At 41.9% G+C, this 19,178-nt stretch overlaps 1 protein-coding gene across 2 annotated transcripts in view; it reads left to right on the plus strand.

The window, feature by feature from the left end:
• PPA2 (inorganic pyrophosphatase 2) overlaps positions 1–14,861 on the plus strand; it is a 62,232-nt gene extending 47,371 nt beyond the window's left edge. For both annotated transcript variants that reach the window (XM_006264022.4, XM_059722144.1), the window contains 3 exons: positions 1,305–1,374; positions 13,463–13,502; positions 14,670–14,861. In XM_006264022.4, coding sequence (XP_006264084.4) covers positions 1,305–1,374; positions 13,463–13,502; positions 14,670–14,698 — 139 coding nt within the window. In that variant the 3' untranslated portion in view covers positions 14,699–14,861. The remainder of the gene's footprint in view (positions 1–1,304; positions 1,375–13,462; positions 13,503–14,669) is intronic.
• Positions 14,862–19,178: the final 4,317 nt, after the last annotated feature.

Below are 19,178 nucleotides of genomic sequence, written 5' to 3' on the forward strand. Positions count from 1 at the left end.
CTACCACCTGCCCCCCTACTGGTTGCCTTCCACAGTTCTCCCACTGCCTGCCCCCTTCCCCCTTCCCCACCACTTGACCCCCAGAGCCTGCTCCCCTTCTACTGCTTCCCTGCTGCAGTGGTGGTGGGGATGAATTTAAGATGATCTTCCAATAATTAAATTCTATACATGGAAAATGATAACATTTATAAATTTTCCATATATAGAATCTAATTATGGGGAGGGTCATCATAAATTCAAGGTTGTCTTGGTTTCGGATAAATACAGTATGCTAAATGTCCTACTATTAAATAAAATCAACACAATAAAACAAAATGAAAGCATAGGCATAACGAATCGTTTAGCTGTTTGCCAGGACGTTGCATGGGATATGCCCAGTCCTATGACGTGGCAGAGGGAGCTGGTACAACATAAATCACGGAGTGCAAAGATTCAGTTGGAATTCGTGAAGGGTGCATAGTGGCTGTAGTTCAGGCAAGTATTAAGCAGACGTTGCAATGGAATACAGGCAGCACTGTACCTATAATGTGTGAGTTTTGCCAGTGCTTTTCTAGCACTGCTCTAACCAAATATGTTGTGCAAAAGCGTAGGCAGAAGACCTGTTTAGATACCCATGGTCTTCTCTCATGTTTCCCTGAGAGACAAAACATTCTCTCCCTTCTGTAGAGCTGATTGTACAGCTCTGTATAGCAGCTGGACAACTTGGTAGCTGTGCTGTTGCACTACAAGAATACAAGATGGTATCCAGGCTCACTTTAATCATTTGAGGCATCTAAACTACATATTCACATACTTTAAAAATAATTAAAATAACAGCTTCAGCTTGAAGAATTGAATTACATGTAGATGACAGTATACAATTCAGATGAGACCTTAACAGCAAAATTCAGTCTCAGTGAAGGATGTGTCTCCATTGAACTTTGGTAGAATATCATCCATTTATACCATCAGAGACCTTGGCCCATATTTTCTGTCCTCTCTGTGTAACAGTTTTGTAAGGGCAGAAGCTTGTCCTCTGTCTTCAGTTAAATTTTCTCCTCTGCAGCCAGCATGTAACACCCTCTGTCCCACAGTTGTCTGTGTGATGTGTCTGTCTCTTTCAAAACTTTGGGATCCTTTAAGGGCAGAAGCAATGTAGAATACTAAATGGATGAAGCAATAGCTCCCACTTCATCTTTGACAGCCTCATTTCTTGGTAGCCAGAAACTGTTGAGTTCTTTGCAGACCACAGTTATCACAGGCATGTTTTAGTTTTTTGAATGTTTCCAATAGTTAATAACCTCCTTATTAATTTTGTTTTCCAGCACAAATGTTCTGGTGTGTGGCAGCCCCTTTTGTTGCAGCGAAGAGGATGCCAGATTAATTGTACAATCAGTAAGGACAACAAGCTTTGGATGCAACTTTTAATTTTTTTAAAAGTGTAAGGCAAGCAAAGGATCCAGAAATGCGGAATGAAAATAACATGGGCAAACAAGGTCGCTGCATGCTTCAATATAAAAGGAAGAGTACAAAGATTATGGGAGAAATGTTACCATTATAATATAAACCTTTTCACTGCAGTGTTCAAATTGTGTTTTCTGGCAGGTTCATTACCGTTTCACTGATTTTTTTTCTATGGTGCTGTTTCTTTTGATACTGAATAGCAAGATGGACTGCTATTTGTATCTTAGCCTGCTGTCTTCCCAGTCTGCCCTGTTGCCATGAGTTACCACCCAGTGCTAAAACTCATTGACTAGCCTGACTGTACTCCCATAATCACTAAGGGGATCCTTTGTTTGCCTACTTGCATAATTAAATAGATCGCTGTACAAGAAAGGGGGAAGTGCTTTTTTATTCATGCTTTTTTAAAGAATGGCTGTCTTATTCTGCAAATTAATGTAAAATTCAAACACAGAAGTTCCCTATCTGAACTAGAAGAATGTCTTGCAGGTTTGATGTTACCATGTGCAAAAGCCATTAGAGGAGAATTTATTCCATGTAAATAGTTTGTTTTTGAGACTAGAACCAAACCAGAGAAAAGGAAATATGAAGTGCCTAATTTTTTAAGTACACTTTCGCTGACACTTGTTTGTGCTGTTGCCATGGCTGCAGGAACACACTGGGTATTCTGCACATGCACACAGCTGTGTACGTGGCTGGCTAGTCATTAATGCACTCGCTTGCCTCATTTTCACAATTAATGGCAATTGTGCAAGTGCAGGTGTCAGATGAGACCTTGGGCTTCTTTAAACCAAGGTTCAGAATACTCTCCTTTGTACTTTCAGAGGCTTCTTCGTCAGCTAACTCCATTTTTATTATTATTATTATTGTTCACTTTGAAGAAACAGGCTTAAATCTTCAATGGCTTATACCAGTAATGAGATATCAATGAAGCATAAACTAGTGTCCTTACTGAGGTTCTGTTCAAATACTCCTATTTTGTTCAGCTACTGTGATCTAATAGATTTTCCTGTAATGGCTGTGTATGGTAAGGCACCTGAGATAAGCAATTAAAAATGAACTCAGTGTTATCTGAGGATTAAATATAACAAGGTGCCGGTTTGTTATATGGCTGTGTTTCCCCTATAGTCTATGGGAAACACTACATGGAACTTAGTTTTTGTGCATCTAAAATTTAAACTAATAGTCTTAGGAATTTTGTATAGCAAGCAAATAAACCTTTGTTACTCACGAGAAAGTAAGCTAAAGCTTGAAGACATTTCAGAATCAAACTTTTTGCTAATCTGTTTGGTTACTTTTTGCATTCCAGATTTGAGTGTTTAGATGTATTTTAGCGCATGATAATTAGCAGGATTGTAAATTTTAGTGCAGACACTAAAGGAATGTTTATTTTAGTACTTACATTATTAATTCCCAGTCGTGTTTGCTGATAGTCACGTTTAACCATGGAAACATGTGGGTCCTGTGTGTCGGAGAAACTACAGTAATTTTTATTTACACATATTTAAAGTACAACTAGAAATTCAGGTTGTGACGCACACTAATTTTGAACTTAAAAGACTTTGAAATCTTTTATACTACACTGTTTGAATTTGAAAGATTCCAGGCAAATATTTGTTGAAAAATAACTCATTCTATATTTGGTTATTTGTTTTTACATTTCACTGGAAATCCTTCTCCAGGTTTTAAGATTTGTAAAACTTGGTGATTTCAAAAGCTACAATTCGAATTAATCAGTAATTTTTCCTATTCTCATTTTTATCTTTCTTTTTATTGCAGGTTTTCACTATTTCTTTGTGGCATTTCATTCTGTCAGAATAACCTAAAACTCTCCACAGATCCTGTTTCTTTGAATTTTTTTTTCTTTTAATATTTTTGTTTATCTAGGATAGATCAGTTATTCCACATATATTTATCCGCAAGTAAAATTCACAGTATATTTTAAGTAGTATTTTTAATGTGCACAATTTCTAATCAAACACAACTTGAAATAAAAAACAGTATTGCTTTTAAGACTGTCTAGAAAGAAAAAAATGGAATTCTAGAGGTGATGCAGGTACTGTTTCCAATGTGCTGCATGGCCTAATTAGTTTCTCAATCATTCAGCTCTGGCAAGTTGAAACTGATGGTATTTAGGGGTTGGCTGCAGCATCTTAATGTCTGTGGTGTTTCAAGCATTAGCTACGTGTACCTGATAATTTAAAAAAAAGTTAGAACTACAAAGAATCATTTTCCTTATTATTTTTCTTTCTTTCCATTTGCTTCCAGATAGGAATGCAGATACTATATGATAGAGTGCAGGGGTTCTCAACCCCCAGCCTGCAGGCTATATCCAGTCTCCAGGGTTGTGTCCTGCAGTGCACGGGGCTCCCCACAGGTCTGAAAATTTGGCAGCAGAGAAGTGGTGGCACTACTCCCCTTCTGCCAAATTTTCAGATCTTTGGGGAGCCCTGTGGGCTAGACACTGTGGCCCTGGGTGCTAGATTAGCCACATGGGGCCAGGTAGGGGTGGCATGAAGCCTGCTCCCAGTTTATGGGGCCTCAGCGCCCAATCCTGGCATGTGGGGCCAGGTGGGGTGACATGGGACCCCAGGGCCAAATCCTGGTGCACGAAGCTGTGAAGGGTTGGCATCCCAGGGCCCGATTTGGTGTGTGGAAACAGCGCCTCAAGGACTAGTCCTAGGATATGGGGCCATGTGTGGGTGATATGGGCCCTTAGACCTGATTCTGGCGCACAGTGCTGGATGGTGAGATGGGCCCCAAGGCCCAATCCCAGCACACGGGCCTGGATCCCAGAATACAGGGCTGAGCAGGGGCAGCTGGGGGCTATAGAGCCTGAGTCGGGGCCAAGGCTTTGTGGGGTCCATTCCTGGCACACAGGGTCCTGTCCATCCTGCGAACTGGCCCCAACACACTCATCTGGCTCCCAGGGCCAATAGTTTGAGCACCACTGATGCACTGGAATCTTGACTTAGAGGTCGAATGAGTTGTGCTTCAGAAGAACTTGTCATACTGAGTTCACTCTCCCTTTCAGCACCTACTCTCTGCCCCTTTGTGGTACAGGATACTTGGCAAGGCGGACCTATGGTCTGATGCAGTAAAGTTTTTTTATCGAATATTGCCACCTACTCCATGCCTCAGAACAAATGTTAAAGTCCTTACCGCTAGTGAGTCCTGGATATACAATTGTTTATACGGAAATTAGTTTCCAGTATCCTTATTCCTTACTGGGTACCCTCTAATTGCACAAGTAGCCTCAATGACCTTCAGCATTATTTAGAAGTGTCAAAGATCCAGCCTGCAGTGCCATGGCATCCAGTCCACAGGGCTTGGAGTAATATAAATGAGGGCAGAGCCTGTCAGTGAAATCTGGGGTATAGGACCTTGTTAGGTACACTGATAGTAGGGCAAGTGGTGGTTGCGTTAACCCCCACTGCTCCCTAATGATGCTTGCCTTACCACTGGAGGTAGATCTTGCAGCCCAAGAGCACTGTGGTCCAGGGATCCAGCAAGTTTGACACTCCTGATTTAGGGTATTGGATTCTAGCAACTTCTTCAGTTTTTGTAAAAGCTGTGTTTGGGAACCAAACAACTAGTCAATATTGGGGAATTTTTGTACTGTGATTGCCCTTTAGGGTGCATTCGTAGGTGGTTTCTGTCCCCCTCTGAAGTAGCGGACATGAACTACCAGAAACAGGTATGTTTCTAGTTTCTGTTGACGGTTTATTTTTGTTGAGCATTCCTTCAAACTCAGCTTCACCCTTCTCTGTTGTGTCTCCTTAGTTTCAGGACAGTTCCACTTGTGTTAATATAAATCAGGAATAATTTTACTGCTGTTGATAAGGTTCTGAATCTAAAATTGGTACAGTGCAATCAGCAGAGGTCCTCTATAGAACTATAGAACATTTTAAATACCTAGTATTACCCTGGCATCCAGTAGCGAGACCCACACCAGAGTTGTTAACACTCCATAACAGTGGAAGGTGCTGGTGCTTCCTGATTTCTTAAAATTATATTATCTTTTTCTCAGCTCCAGTGTTGGTTCATGCTGAGAATTAGACTGGGTTGGAATGAAACTTGTAGCTGACTGTCAAGGCTAAAACGTACTGTTTACTTCAGCCTTTTTAAGTGTTGCCATCTGTTAGACTGACGAGGACAGCCAAACCTTTGTTTAACATTAATCCCAAGAACCGATTGCTCATTCAGTCTACAAGGAAGCCTGCTTAAAAACTTTTTTTTTGCAGCTGGAAAACCTCCAAGAAGAACTATATATGTTTTGTAGAGCAGTGTTTCTCAGACATATTGCATCTTTCTTCCCCTATAGTGCTGGAAAGAAAATGTGCAAGAAAAGACTTTGTTGGTAGACATATCTTTTGAAAGAGAGGAAAATGATTATCATCCTCCTGAGAACATGTAAAAAGCAAGCGAATGGTGCATTTTCTGTCATGTTTATAATAATGCAAAGTTGGACTGAGAAACTCTTTAACCGGCTTTTTTTTTTTTTTTTTTTTACTGAGACATTTCCACTTAGGCAGGATTGTCTGTTTGGTAGCTAGTATGAAACAAAAGGTTCTTTTTTCTCAGTCTCCAGTGAAAAGGATTATGTAGTAAAGAGAGCGTCCATTTCTTTGCATTGGGCTTGCTTTCACTATTTCTGGGTAAAGTGGCGTTTTTGCTATCAGGCCCAAATTCAGTTTCTTTTTGAGACACTGGGTTCCAGAGCAGAACTGTTAGATGCCCAGCCTGGTGTAACATATTTATGTGGCTGGCATGGTACAAACACAGATTTTGGAAAAAAAAAAAAAAGTCTTCAACGCTTGTTGAAAAGGGAAGTGACATGAAGACTCTGCTGCAGACTAGGTTCTTTGGGTAAATCTGATATCTTTTATTAGACCAACTCAAATATTTGGAGAAATTTCCAACTTTTTGAGTTGGTCTAATAAAAGATATTAGACCAACTCAAATAGATTAAAAAAATTTCCAACTATTTGAGTTGGTCTAATAAAAGATATCGGATTTATTCAAAGAACCCAGTCTGCTTGTGTCCTTAGACCAGAATGGCTACAACCTACCCCCCTGACTGCTGCAGGCTTTCTGTATGACCTTGGGCAAGTCAGTCTCTCTGAATTCTCCCTGTATAACGGAAATAACAGTACTGCTTTTGCCTATTCCAGCTTGCTTTATCTTTTTAGATCGTTGATTCTCAACCAGGGTGCTAGGGCACCTTGGAGTGCCACAAGATCTTTTGAAGGGTGTCATGAGCTGCAAGGAGATAAATGCAGGCTCAGGCTCTTTCCTGCCTGGCTTTTCCCCTACTCCCACTACCTGGCCTCTCTACAAGGAGATTAGCACTGTAATAAATAAATTAACTTTTGAAATAGGGTGCTGATCAATTCACAAAAGTTATGAGTCTGAAACGAATGAGAACTACTGCTTTTAGATGGCAATAACTGTCTCTTGCTGTGTATTTGCATAGCATCTAGTACCATGGGATTCTGACCTTAGTACCTCTAGAGCAGTGGTTCTCAACCTTTTTAGGCTCAAAGCACCCCTGGGTACTTTTGAAGCAGCCCTTGGAAAATGCCACCTCTTAGCTTTTACCCCTTTTTGACTACAGAAAAATAACAGCAGTTTTTCTTTTGCAAAGAATTCAGAAAGACCACAACTATGGATTTCTATTTGAAATTTCTGGGTTTATCATGTGAATCATGTTTGTAAATCTAACAGTGCCAACATTGTGTGGTATCTCGTGGCAGCCTTGAAAGGATCTTGAGGCACCCAGGCTGCTATGACACTCTGGTTGAGAATCACTGTTCTACAGAGTTACTAAAATATTAATAACAAGTAAGGCTTCCTAACCCTTACAATTGGAAAGAAACATTTTAAGTTTGAATGGAGTGTGAATGATGTAGTTCTGCTTTTTTGAGGCTGCTGACGGCTGTAAGTTCTGTCTCTAAGGCTGTGTCTTCTCTGCAGTTAGCCCAAACAATTGCCACCTGCTTCCAGGCCCTCCGTTTAGCCTAGTCTGACAGTGAGCATTATAGTAGTGTTGTAGCCAAGATGGTCCAGGAATTATGCAAGAGGTAAAGATTTTTGGGGTGTGATAACTTTTATTGGACTAATTTGGGATAAAGTTAGACAAGATTTCAAATGCAAGGCCTTCTTCGGGTCTGAGAAAGAAAGCAAGCACAGTGACTTTTAAGAACAGTGGGCTGAGCTGTGAAATTGAAGGGGGGACAAATTTCCAGAGGTAGCAGACAAGCAATTTATCACAACACCCCCTAATCCCACTCTGAAGTATCTGTATTCTCCAAAGGCCTGACCTTCTGCCCAGAGAAAATAAACTGACAAGATACTAATATTTGAAGAATTAGAAGAATTCTTCTCCAGACTTTGCCTGAAAGAATACTTCCAGAACCAGGACACAACCACCTCTGAAAACCCTCTTGCCAACAACTGAAAAAACAGACCATAATAAAACATCAGACTGGATGTATCTCAGCAGATGCAGCCACACACTGAACAACTGTTTCAGGAAGCTAACAGCAAATTTCTTGACAAAAGCCAGGACTACAACAACCTTTCTCCAACACCCGGATTTGCTCTGGAATTGAAAAATATTGTTGAATCTTTTTCACACCAGCTTCAGGAAAATCTAGTTTCACTTATCCTCAACTCAGCTATCCCCAGGAACTTTCTTTATGCTCCCAAAGATTCACAAGGTAATGCTAACACACCCATCATATTCAACTCTGGTACCCTCAAACAGCAAGATCCTACAAACACAAGATTGTTCCTCAGCAGAACCCAGAACATCAGTTACCTCCCTGAGAATACCAGACTTCCATCCACATCCCACAGCATGAAGGTACAGTTGCCTGCCTGAAATATCTACAAGAATATGGAGTATGCTTGGATATGTAATGGTATGTTTCACAAATCATCCACTGCACCCTCACCCATAACAGCTTCACTTGCAACAGTCTACTTCCTCCAAACCATGGGTGCAGCTGTGGGCAGAAAGATGGCCTTCAATATATCAGTCTTTTCATAAGCCACCTGGAGGAGGAATTTCTAGAAAACCACACTGTCAAACCTGCACTTTTTCTGAATTACATAGATGATATTTATCATCTCGACTGAATATGTGGACTCGCTTATTGACTTCCACAATTTTCACTCCTCCATCAAACTGTCTGAAATACGCCTACACGAGCATCATATTTCTAGACACCATGATCCTCATTCAGGATGGCATCCTACAGACTACCATATACAAAAACCCACAGACCACCATACTTATGCCACAAAACCAGGAATCATTCCAAATGTGCCAAAAAAGCTGTAATCTACAGCTGGGCCATCCGATACCACTGCATTTGCTCTGAGGAGAACACTTGGGTTTTCCACTTGACCTGCCTTTAATCTGCCTTCATACAGCAAGGGCACTCCGGTAGAGAAATAGACTGAATCTTTGAAAGTCACCCAAATACTCCACAGTAACCTGTTACAATAAAAAAAGAAACCCGCCTGTGACTGTGTACCTGATGGTCACCTACCACCCAACACTGCAACCAATAAGAAGAATCATCAAACAGCTACACAAAAATACTCCACAAAAATCAGACCTTGAGTTAAATATTTCTAGCTGCTCTGCTTCTGGCTTTCAGACAGCCCCCTAACCTTGCCCATCTGGTCATCTTAAAGCTCAACAGATATCAACTGGGACATAGCCTTGCCTTAACAATAGATACTTAATCTGTCAACACACCTCCACTGCTAGACCTCTGACAACAAATCCGTCAGAATCTGTGGATCCCACCATGCCTTTCCTAATATCTGATGCAGTGCACCAAATGCCTTCGTGATAACTACATGAGTGAAGCTAAACAGCAACTACGCATTTGAAAGAACTATCACAGAAAAAAAATATAAAGGTCAGAGATGCAGATATACCAGTAGGAGTACATTTTTCACAAAACAGCTGCTCTCTTTCTGACCTCTCTATCCTCATTTTAAAGGGAAATCTACTAAATACCTTTACAAGGCGAGCTAAGGAACAAAAATCCATAAAACTGACTGGGCCCTAGGCACCAAGGACTGAACATTGATGTTGATTTTGACACACTATAATCTACCTCGTTCCTGAAATTCTTCCTACGCACTACAAGTTATAGTGACCCTCCTCCTTTTTGATAGGTCTTGATCTCTCAGTAATCAAGCTTCTTTTCTTCTAATTGCTTGTCTGCTGCCCCAGGGAATTTCTCTCCCCTCCAATTTCACAGCTGTACCCACTGTTCTTAACAATTGCTGTATTTGTTTTCTTCTACAGACCTGAAGAAGAATGCCATGTATTCAAAAGCTTGTCTAACTTTATTCCAACTGTACAGTTGGTCCAATAAAAGATATCGCCCCCCCAAAATCTCTGCCCTATGAACATTATGAAAGCAAGCTTTTTCTATGTTGTGTCCTCCCTGTTTCTATACTAGCTTGTGTACATGTCCAGAGACCTATCCCCTGGTTCTCTGTGTTGTGCTGAAACACTCTAATATTCTATCCCTGTCAGTATTATCAATTGCAAGAGCACTTATCTGTCCTTGAAGTGAAGTAGGGGAGAATGGTAGGAAGGGCATTGGAGGAATGTTGATACTTCATTAATTTAACTTGAATTCTATTTGGCTAGGGACAGACATTACACATAAACCAGTTTAAGTGATCAGAAACTGGTTTAAACCTGTAACAGAACAGATGTTTAGTGCACATAAACCAGTTTGAAAATGGCTGAAACTGATTTGAGATAAACCCGGTTGAATGTAGTATCAGACTTAACTGATCTGGCTCAAACTTCAGAAAGCATCTGGATGCTGGTTTATGTAACGTCTGTCCCAGACCCCTTGCTGGGTTAAGATAAACCAGACTCCCCCAGCATCCTGGCATGCTCTCTGGGCTGGGTGGGGCTATCTGCTCCACAGCAGAGCTGTCCCTGCCTCCCTGGTCCCTAGCTGTAGCTCCGGCAGAGACTTGCTCCCCTGCCCCACTCCTCACTTCCTGCTAAATAGGAATTCCGCCCTCCCCTCTGCCTTGCGGAGAGGTATCCATGTATTAGCTAGCGTACCACATGCTGGCTACAGTCCATGCTGAATCAACAGGCAGAATCAACAGGTAGCTGGTAATGTCCCTCTGTTGTTTTCTTAATGGGGCAATAAACATTGAGTTAGGGGTGATAAACACTGTTATCAATTCCCTGCTGGTCTAATAAGAGCATCCTGCAAGGCCTAGCTAGGCCCACCAACTGCCCCCCCCCCCCCGGTCAGTACTGTGGAAGGGAAGGGAGGACTGCTCTAGTGTCCCCCAGCTTCTAGCCTGAGCCACTGTAGGAATGTGCCTGCATGTCTGTGCAGTTACGAAGTGACTGAGCTTAGCCAGGTTAAACTAACCTGCAAAGATTGAATCAATTCAGGCTCAGGCTTTTTGAATGTCTTTCCCTAGCCTTTATGACATTGGTAGGCTCCAGCCACAGTGGAAACAGAGCCCAGGGGTGGCCAAACTATGGTTTATGGCCGTGTACAGCTCCCAGGTAATTTAAATGGATCTCCTAAAGAAAGATAAATATTATTTCAATAAAAATATCCTTTTTCTATCTATTAGGCCCCTGTCAGATGTGCAGTTAAAGGCACAATGAGAGCTGATGTGCAGTTGCCAAAATCACACTTCTTGCCATGTCACACATGCAGGGCTCCTGGGCTGCATGATCAGGATTTCAGGCTCCCTGCACCAGCAAGTAGCAAGCTTCTGCTTAGATCTACTCCCAGCCATTGCTCTTTTTCAAGGGCTCCAGTGCAGCTCTGTAACTGGGGGCAGCAGCTGATCATGACTTCCAGCCTTGGGGGCCCACTGGGGCCCTTGATTCCAGTGGGCCCCTGAAGCTGGGAGCCCCAATCAGCCTGGACATGCATTCAGTTAATGATGTGATAGGAGCCAGCCATAAAGTTATTACACATGTTTTATATAGTAACATTGGCTTAGTCCTTGTTTTATCACACCATTAATTGCATTAACATGTGGCTGGGTAACTACTTAAGATGTGATTAGCTGGTTAATCATGTCTTATTTTCTATGTTTGACTTTCCTCAGTTCTTTCTTATTGCTTATTCTGAGAAGGTGCAAATCTACCCTGCCGTATTCTACAAGGTCATTCAATGACAATTTTTTATTTAACCTGAGGTGCTATGAACTGAACAGTGATTTTGGGCATGTACGTCAAAAGCTTGCATCTGTTGGCTGTGTAGGGATTTTGGTTTGCACCTAGAAGAGTTATGGAGTTCAGCCACTCCTGTTCCACTGTATACTCCCAGATCAAATCAAATAAAGTTCCTCCATTTTTTATTCTTTTTTTCTATTGGATATTGTTTCATGTATTAATTTTTTTTCAGTATCTATTATGTTCTTTTAACTTTAAGTTAAATAAAGTATTGTTTAATTTAAGTTAAACAGTGGCTAGGAAACTGGCTCTGAGGCAGGACTCAGAGAGTAATATACTGGATGGAACTGAGTCAACGCGGCACGTGATGACCAGTGGCATCCCTCAGGGTTCAGTACTCGGAGCGGTGCTTTTTAACATATTCATTAATGAGTTGGATTTGCGTGTTAAAAGCAGACTAGCAAAGTTCACAGATGACACCAAATTATGGAGAACTGTGGTCACACTGGAGGATAGTCTGGGGATACAGGCTGGACAGGCTTGCAAGGTGGACAGATCAAAACCTGATGATGTTCAACACCAAGAAGTATAAGGTGCTCCACCTGGGGAGAAACAACCTGCAACATACTGACAGGCTCGGCAGTGCTACATTTACTAGCACCACAACCGAAAGAGACCTGGGGGTCTTGATAAGACTGTAGAATGAACATGAGCCACCAATGCAATGCCTTAGCCGGCAAAGCAAACAAAATACTGGCATGCACCTACCAGTGCATCTCAAACATGACTAAGGATGTCATCCTCCTGCTTTACTCGGTCTTGGGGGGGCCACAGCTGGAGTACTGCGCCTAGTTCTGAGCTCCACACTTCAGGAAGGATGTGGAGAGGCTTGAGAGGTCCAAAGGAGGGCTACGTGTATGGTTAGAGGTATGGAGAGCAAGCCATATGATGAAAGGCTGAGAGACATGGGTCTGTTCACCCCGGAGAAGAGAAGACTCAGAGGGGACTTGGTGGCAGCCTATCAATATATAAAGGGCACATATCAGGGACTGGGAGAACATCTGTTCACCAGGGCTCCCCAGGGAAAGACTAGGACTAACAGTAAAAAGTTGCTAGAAGGCCACTTTAGATTAGACATAAGGAAACGCTTCTTTACAACTCAAGTGACCATAGACTCCCGTCAAAGGTGGTACAATCACCTACTCTGGATACCTTCAGAAAACATCTGATCACTCACCTTTTTGGGGTCATCTGACCCCAGCAGTCTTTCCTGCCCAAGAGCAGGGGGACTGGACCTGATGATCTCAAGAGGTCCCTTCCAGCCCCTAACATCTATTCATTTAAATTGGTAGAATTTGTAATCTTATATTATGGTTATTGGTAACAACATGCAATATATAATTTATTATATAAAATTTGTCAGCTTAACTGTATAGTTTTTTTGGAAGCTGTAAATAAATGATCAGTACCGCTACAAGGAAACTTAAATAACATAGTAATACTGTTATAAAGATATTTTTGGTATGGGTGTTTGCAAACCAAAAGATCCTTTTCACTGAAGAAAAAGAAATCATCTTTATTCGCTGCAGGTATTCTTTGTTACTGATATGTCTGTGCCTTCTTTTCTTAGAGCAAGAGAAACTTGCATAGATAGCAAGAAAAATCAAAGTGTATGAGGGTGGAATGGCACCATTGGTGCCAGTGGTATGTTTCTTTTGTGCTAACAAGGATGACTTTCATAAGATAAAATAGCTTAGTATTTGGGCACTCCATATATGAAGCCTTAATTAAAATCTAATATTTTGTGTGTTGTTTTTGTAGGCACCACCACCTGTGAATGGAGATCCTATTTCCACAGAAGGTACAGATTGATTGCTTTTTCTCTAATCAGCTATGTGAATTTCATAGTCATAGAAAATGAGGGTTGGAAGGGACCTCAGGAAGTCATCTAGTCCAACCCCCTGCTCAAAGCAGAACCATCCCCAACTAGATTATCCCAGCCAAGGCTTTGTCTAGCCAGAAATTTGGCTTTCATTTTAAACAAAAGGACAATGTGGATCAGTTAAGAACTTTTTTTTTCATGAGAACAATGGTAGCACTTAAATAGTGAGAGATCCTAAGGTTCTTACTCCTGTTGAATAATGCATTAGAGAAATTGAGTAATTTCACAGAAGTCTAAAGGACATCTTATGGACTATCCTACTGCTCATTGAGGGGAAAAAGAGTGTAGTAGAGCGCATATAAGTCCCAATGAGTAGTTTTATTAATAATTTTCTCATACTCGATAAAAGGTGACATAGTACTTTTAGATTAAGAAATGTGACTCTGGTGGGTTTGGGTTTTTTCCAAATAATTCCCTACAGTGACTTGAGAAAAAGTGACCAAAGGCAGATTTACTTTTTCATTATCATTTAAATCAAAATGGTCTCCTTTCCTATTCTTTATGTAGTGGAGGAAGAAGACTCCATCTTTGGTTTGTTCAGTAAGCTTAATTTCCTTAGAAAAAGGCTTGGAGCTGGGGTTTCTAATGCCAAGAGTACTGCATTGAAAGAAGCATGTGCCCTCGTATAACTGTGGGGTTGGGGAAAGCAACTGAAAATGATGAGTTAAGTTCCAAATTGCTTGCAAAGTAACATCTGCAGAATCAATTTCATGGGAAAGAAAGTTTCGTTCCTTCTGTCCTTATATGGTGTGCCAATAAATAGCATTTATTTACTAAACTATTCCATCTCAGACATCTGAGAGACAACTGCATAGAGCCTGCCTTTGAAGTTTGCAAGAGATTGCAACCTCAAGGCTGTGCAACGTTGCATGCAGTTTTCAACAGAGTTGTATCAGAAAATAAAATATGATTGCAAGGGTGCACATACATTTCACATGGATAGTTGATGCATTGTGTGGAGTTTTGTGTTTGGGAGGGCAGGAAGCTGAAGGGAGGAAGCTAAAAGTACAGTGCATCATTTTAAAGTCTTTGCATCTTGTTAGAAAAGCAGCATTAATACCATTTTGATGTGTATCTTTGTTTTAGTTGATACGTGGCATTTTCTTAACAAGTGATTGTTGGAATGTTGTGAAGTCACATCATCAAATCCCAAATCATCTTTTCTCCCTGACTTTGAAGACAGGCAAGCGAATGCACTAATTGCTGGATTTCTGTTGAAACATTTTTTTCAAGAAGCATAAACCTTCTATCTAATAAATAAACACTGCCATTTTTAAATTGTTTCCTTTCTGGGTCTTTCTTTGTGCAAGGGGATTTTGTTTGCTTGTCTCTATATTTGAAAACTTTTCGATTCCTCTGATCTACCCCAGCTGTGTTCAGTGTAATAGAAGAGATGGGAGACAAAGGTAACTTGAGGGCATCTTTGTCTCCTGGTGTACATTAGAACAGTCTGAGTGCTGCACTAATTTATGTCAACTGCTCCAGGTCCCAGGGGGGTCCTCTTGTTATTAGGAGTCACAAGATGTAGTAATGTCCTTTCCATGCTCCCTTTCAAGCAGGTAATAACCCTCTAATTCTTTCAGTTGAATGTATATGCAAATATGTAACTATATATACATCTTCATGAATTGTGTTGTTATGCATTTATTCTGCAGTTATCCATTTGCAGATTTTTATATAATTGTGGGTAGACCCTATTTACTTTAAAAAATGATGGCATTATGGTAAGTAAATGAATTGGGAAGTACAAATTCCATGATGATTAAAATAAGGATGTGGATGTGTTCCTTAGATAACTCTATCCCTGTGAATTTGATCCTACAGGAAGAGGGATTTTTTTACCCCTTGGAAATCATTCATTTTTAGAATTGTGTGGAGCTGGAAGGCTTTTGCTATTATCTCACCAATGAGGAAAAATTGATAAAATATATAGAATTAAGCCTTGCGACTCCAAGGTAGAAATATCTGCCAGACCTGCTTAATTAATTGCTAGGCATTGCCTTGTCTACCAACATTTCCCAAAAATATTTTCTATCAGTGTAACTCCACTCCTAGTACATAAACTGCTGGTGTTTTAACATTGTGTTGCTGAAATGTATTGTGAGTGGGGTTACACTGTATAGTGATTGAAAGAGTGCAGTGTGATAGTAGTGTTCCTCCCTGATACAACTCTCCTGGTACTGGTGCATGAATAGGGAATTTAAAATGCTTGTTTAATCACATCCTAGGGGACTATAGTTCTGAAATGAGATACTTCTACCTTGCAAAACACTGGTTCCTTGCAGTCACAGCTTGTTGATCTCATTTTGGTGACAAAGGGCAGTTTTACTGGTTAAAAAAACACCAAACACTAGTGGGGTGGGTTTTAGTTCCCAGCTTTGCCACTAGCCTGCTGAGGAACTTTGATCTAGGCTATGTAAGGCATTACTTATCTGCCGGGAGAATTATAGCTCTCTGGGTAGAAACCGTGAATGTACAGGTGTTTGCAGTTTCTCTCATAACAAAAGTGGTTGTGCTGGGAGAAATATAACCCATCTCCTACCTGGTAGAAGTCACTCTTGGGAGAGTAAAAAGCTGTACACTTCCCCTAGCAACCTCACATATTCAGCTGGAGGTCTAATCATTAGCTTATTGGGTAAACAGGCTCATACTGTGTTCAAGAGTAAGTGGTTTAAGCTCTGTTTTTCGTTGGGGTCAAACACTATTGTCAGTTTGAAATAATGGCAGGCACCACTGATAAACCAGTAAGACCTGGAAACCAGTAGGAGTCAAGTGACACAGAAAGGCCCTTATGCCTTCCAGAAACCGGAGTCACCCCATTATAGAGAAGGTGTGGGAGGCAGCTGCCCATTGCTCCCTCCCAGTTCCTCAAACCAAGGTCCCCAGTGAGGGTGGGGGCTTTTCCCGGCTGCTCAGTCCTTTCAGCTCTGGGACACTAGGAGCTGAGTGAGTGAGCACAAGTCCCTGTCTATTCCCTGCACTGGAGTCCCCAGTGTGAGGAGTGGGCAAGGGCTTTGATTGCTCTAGTCCCCCTTGGTATTGGAGTACTAGAGCAGCTGCTGCTCCCCATGCTTTCTCCTGATGGATATCACTCCAATCTCATGGTTTTTCCAATCTCAGGAAGGTGCAAGGATCAGGGGAGAGGGGGGCAGTTGAAGGCTGAACACCTGTACTGCTCCCTCTCTCAAAACCATTTCTAGTATCGAAATTTTCCACCACTAGAAATAAACACCTATATGTGGCTCAAGACCTTGCCTAGCTCTGTGCCTCAGTTTCCCCATCTGTAAATTATTATATAACACCTTTATGAAGCACCTTAAAATCTACTGAGGAAAGATGCAGCATGACAGCTAGACGGTATTTAGAGCTTGCATGGTTTTTCTTTCATCTTTGTTCCTTGTGATCCATGCTTAGAACAAGTTCAGTATAGTTATTTATAGCTATAGCAGAGAGTATTAGATCTATAAATCCAATGGCAAAATTTCAAAAACAATAAAGTGATCCCTGTAGTGTCCTGATTCCATGTTCTCCCTCTTAATATAAAACTATCTAGGGTTACCTGTGAACTAATCAGATCAGGTAACAGCTTCCATATTTGTCTGCATGGTGATTGTATATAACACAGGGGTGGGTGTTTATTTCGGCTGGAGGCTCACTGAATTAGTTTTGGTGAGCTGTCAAGGGCTACGCACACACAATTTTTTAGGTGAAATCACTTTCACAAATTACAGATAAAAAAGTCATATATTAAAAATTAAAAAATCTATTGTAACATTTTGATTTTATTTAAAAATTGTTTTTTGTTTTGCTTTATGTTTTTTTGAGTAGTGTATATAAAGGCAATTACACAGTAGTGCAAAATAAAGTTTTATTCTTGTATAATGGAGGGGCGTGGGGGCTGTGTGTGGCGGGGTGCTGTCTGTGTGCAAGGTCCCCGGAGCTGGCTGGGGGTGAGGGAAAGAAGTGGGGCTGGCAGGGGTCTTGTGCAGCAGGGTTTGCCCAGGCAGTGCAGGTCCAGGTTCAGTCTGACCACCCCCATCTGGCCTGCAGCTGCCTCCATGGTGTTGTTCATGGGGCTGAACCTTACCCAGGGCAGCCCACACCGCATTCCCAGCCAGTGTGCACAGCTTCCTGCTGTGGCTGCAGCCTCCTAGGTACTGTTTGGCTGCCCTGGCCTCCAGTGGCTCCTTCTCCTCTGGCCCCTGCTGTGTCACTCCAGGCGGAGGGAAGGCTGCCCCAGTGTAGGGGGACTTCAGCTCCCAGCCACCTTCCACCTACTCAGCCACCTGCAGGTCATTGCATCAGGCGGGCGGAGCGGGTGGAAGGTGGCCTGGGGCTGTAGCATGCTGGGGCAGGAGCTGACTGGCTGCAGCTTCTCCCCTGCCTGGAACAGTGCAGCAGGGGCAGGAGAAGGAGCCAAGCAGCACCAGGACAGCTGCAGCCTCACCAGGAGCAGTCCCACTGGGAAAATGTGTGTGCTGGCCAGGGCCAGAGACAGTGGGCAGGGCATCTGCCCCAGGCAGGAGCGGGCAGGGCTTGGCCCTGTGTGGACTGCTGCAGGGGCAGCTGCAGACTGGGTCCAATCAATTGGCAGGTGCTTGTACACAGGTCAGATCTCACCAGTTTGCTGGTGGGGCAAATCTGGCTCGTGGGCCATATTTTGCCCACGTCTGATCTAATACGATCACTACCCTGAAAAGCATTTAGGCTGCAAATCGACATTGCCCTTTTTCTGCTGGAAAAATGTTTGGCAGCACAAAGCCCATTTCTTGCCCCTTGTTGTGTCCCAGATATCCCAGAAATGTTTGTGGTGATTCCTGGTGACAGTTTGTTGCACCTTTATCATGGAGGATGTCTGTTAACTTATGGTGTAATCCCTGCAGCCTGGGACTGACTGTGCTCTACAGCTTCCTCAGGTAAGTGATTCTGGGGCATGTGTTTCACACTGCAGAGCAAAGGACCCTGGGAGGTTACCCAAGCCAGGCACCCAGGACTGTTGCCCTGCATGATTGGGCTTCTGAAGCCCTGGGAATGGCAGAGTCCCAGGTGGCATCTGTACCTGCTAATCAATCAGATCCGCTGTGCTAGGACGCATCCTGGCACAGCTGAGTCTGAGACAAAAATGACATCTGTTTGTAGCCTTAGAGACAGCTGGGAAGTGAAAGGCAGTGTACACAAATCTAACTTTATGTTGTATTCATTGGTCACTGGTGGAATTTATTTAATTATTTTTCAATAGAAGGTGAAGTATTGAGTAAAAATGAGTATTTGTGACCAATCTATCAAAAATAGATCATCCATTCAGCATAAATGGGACATGTGTTAGAATTGTATTTTCAAACCCATTAATGGTTTGAGTAGGGTTTATTAGTGACAACATTTTCACAATGTGAACCAGATAATACAGATTGCAGTGACTAAACTGTTAGGGGAGGAGAAGAAGAGATTATCTAAATCTCTTTGCAAGTAAATAGCACTAAATGATGTCTTTGCTGCAAAACTAAAATTATCTCAGGTACCCAGTACTGTCATAAATGCATTAAAAACTAAAATATTTCATAAAATGTAATATAAATCATAGAAAATATAATATTG

The sequence above is a fragment of the Alligator mississippiensis genome, chromosome 2 (genome assembly GCF_030867095.1).
Source record: "Alligator mississippiensis isolate rAllMis1 chromosome 2, rAllMis1, whole genome shotgun sequence".
Classification (NCBI taxonomy): domain Eukaryota; kingdom Metazoa; phylum Chordata; order Crocodylia; family Alligatoridae; genus Alligator; species Alligator mississippiensis.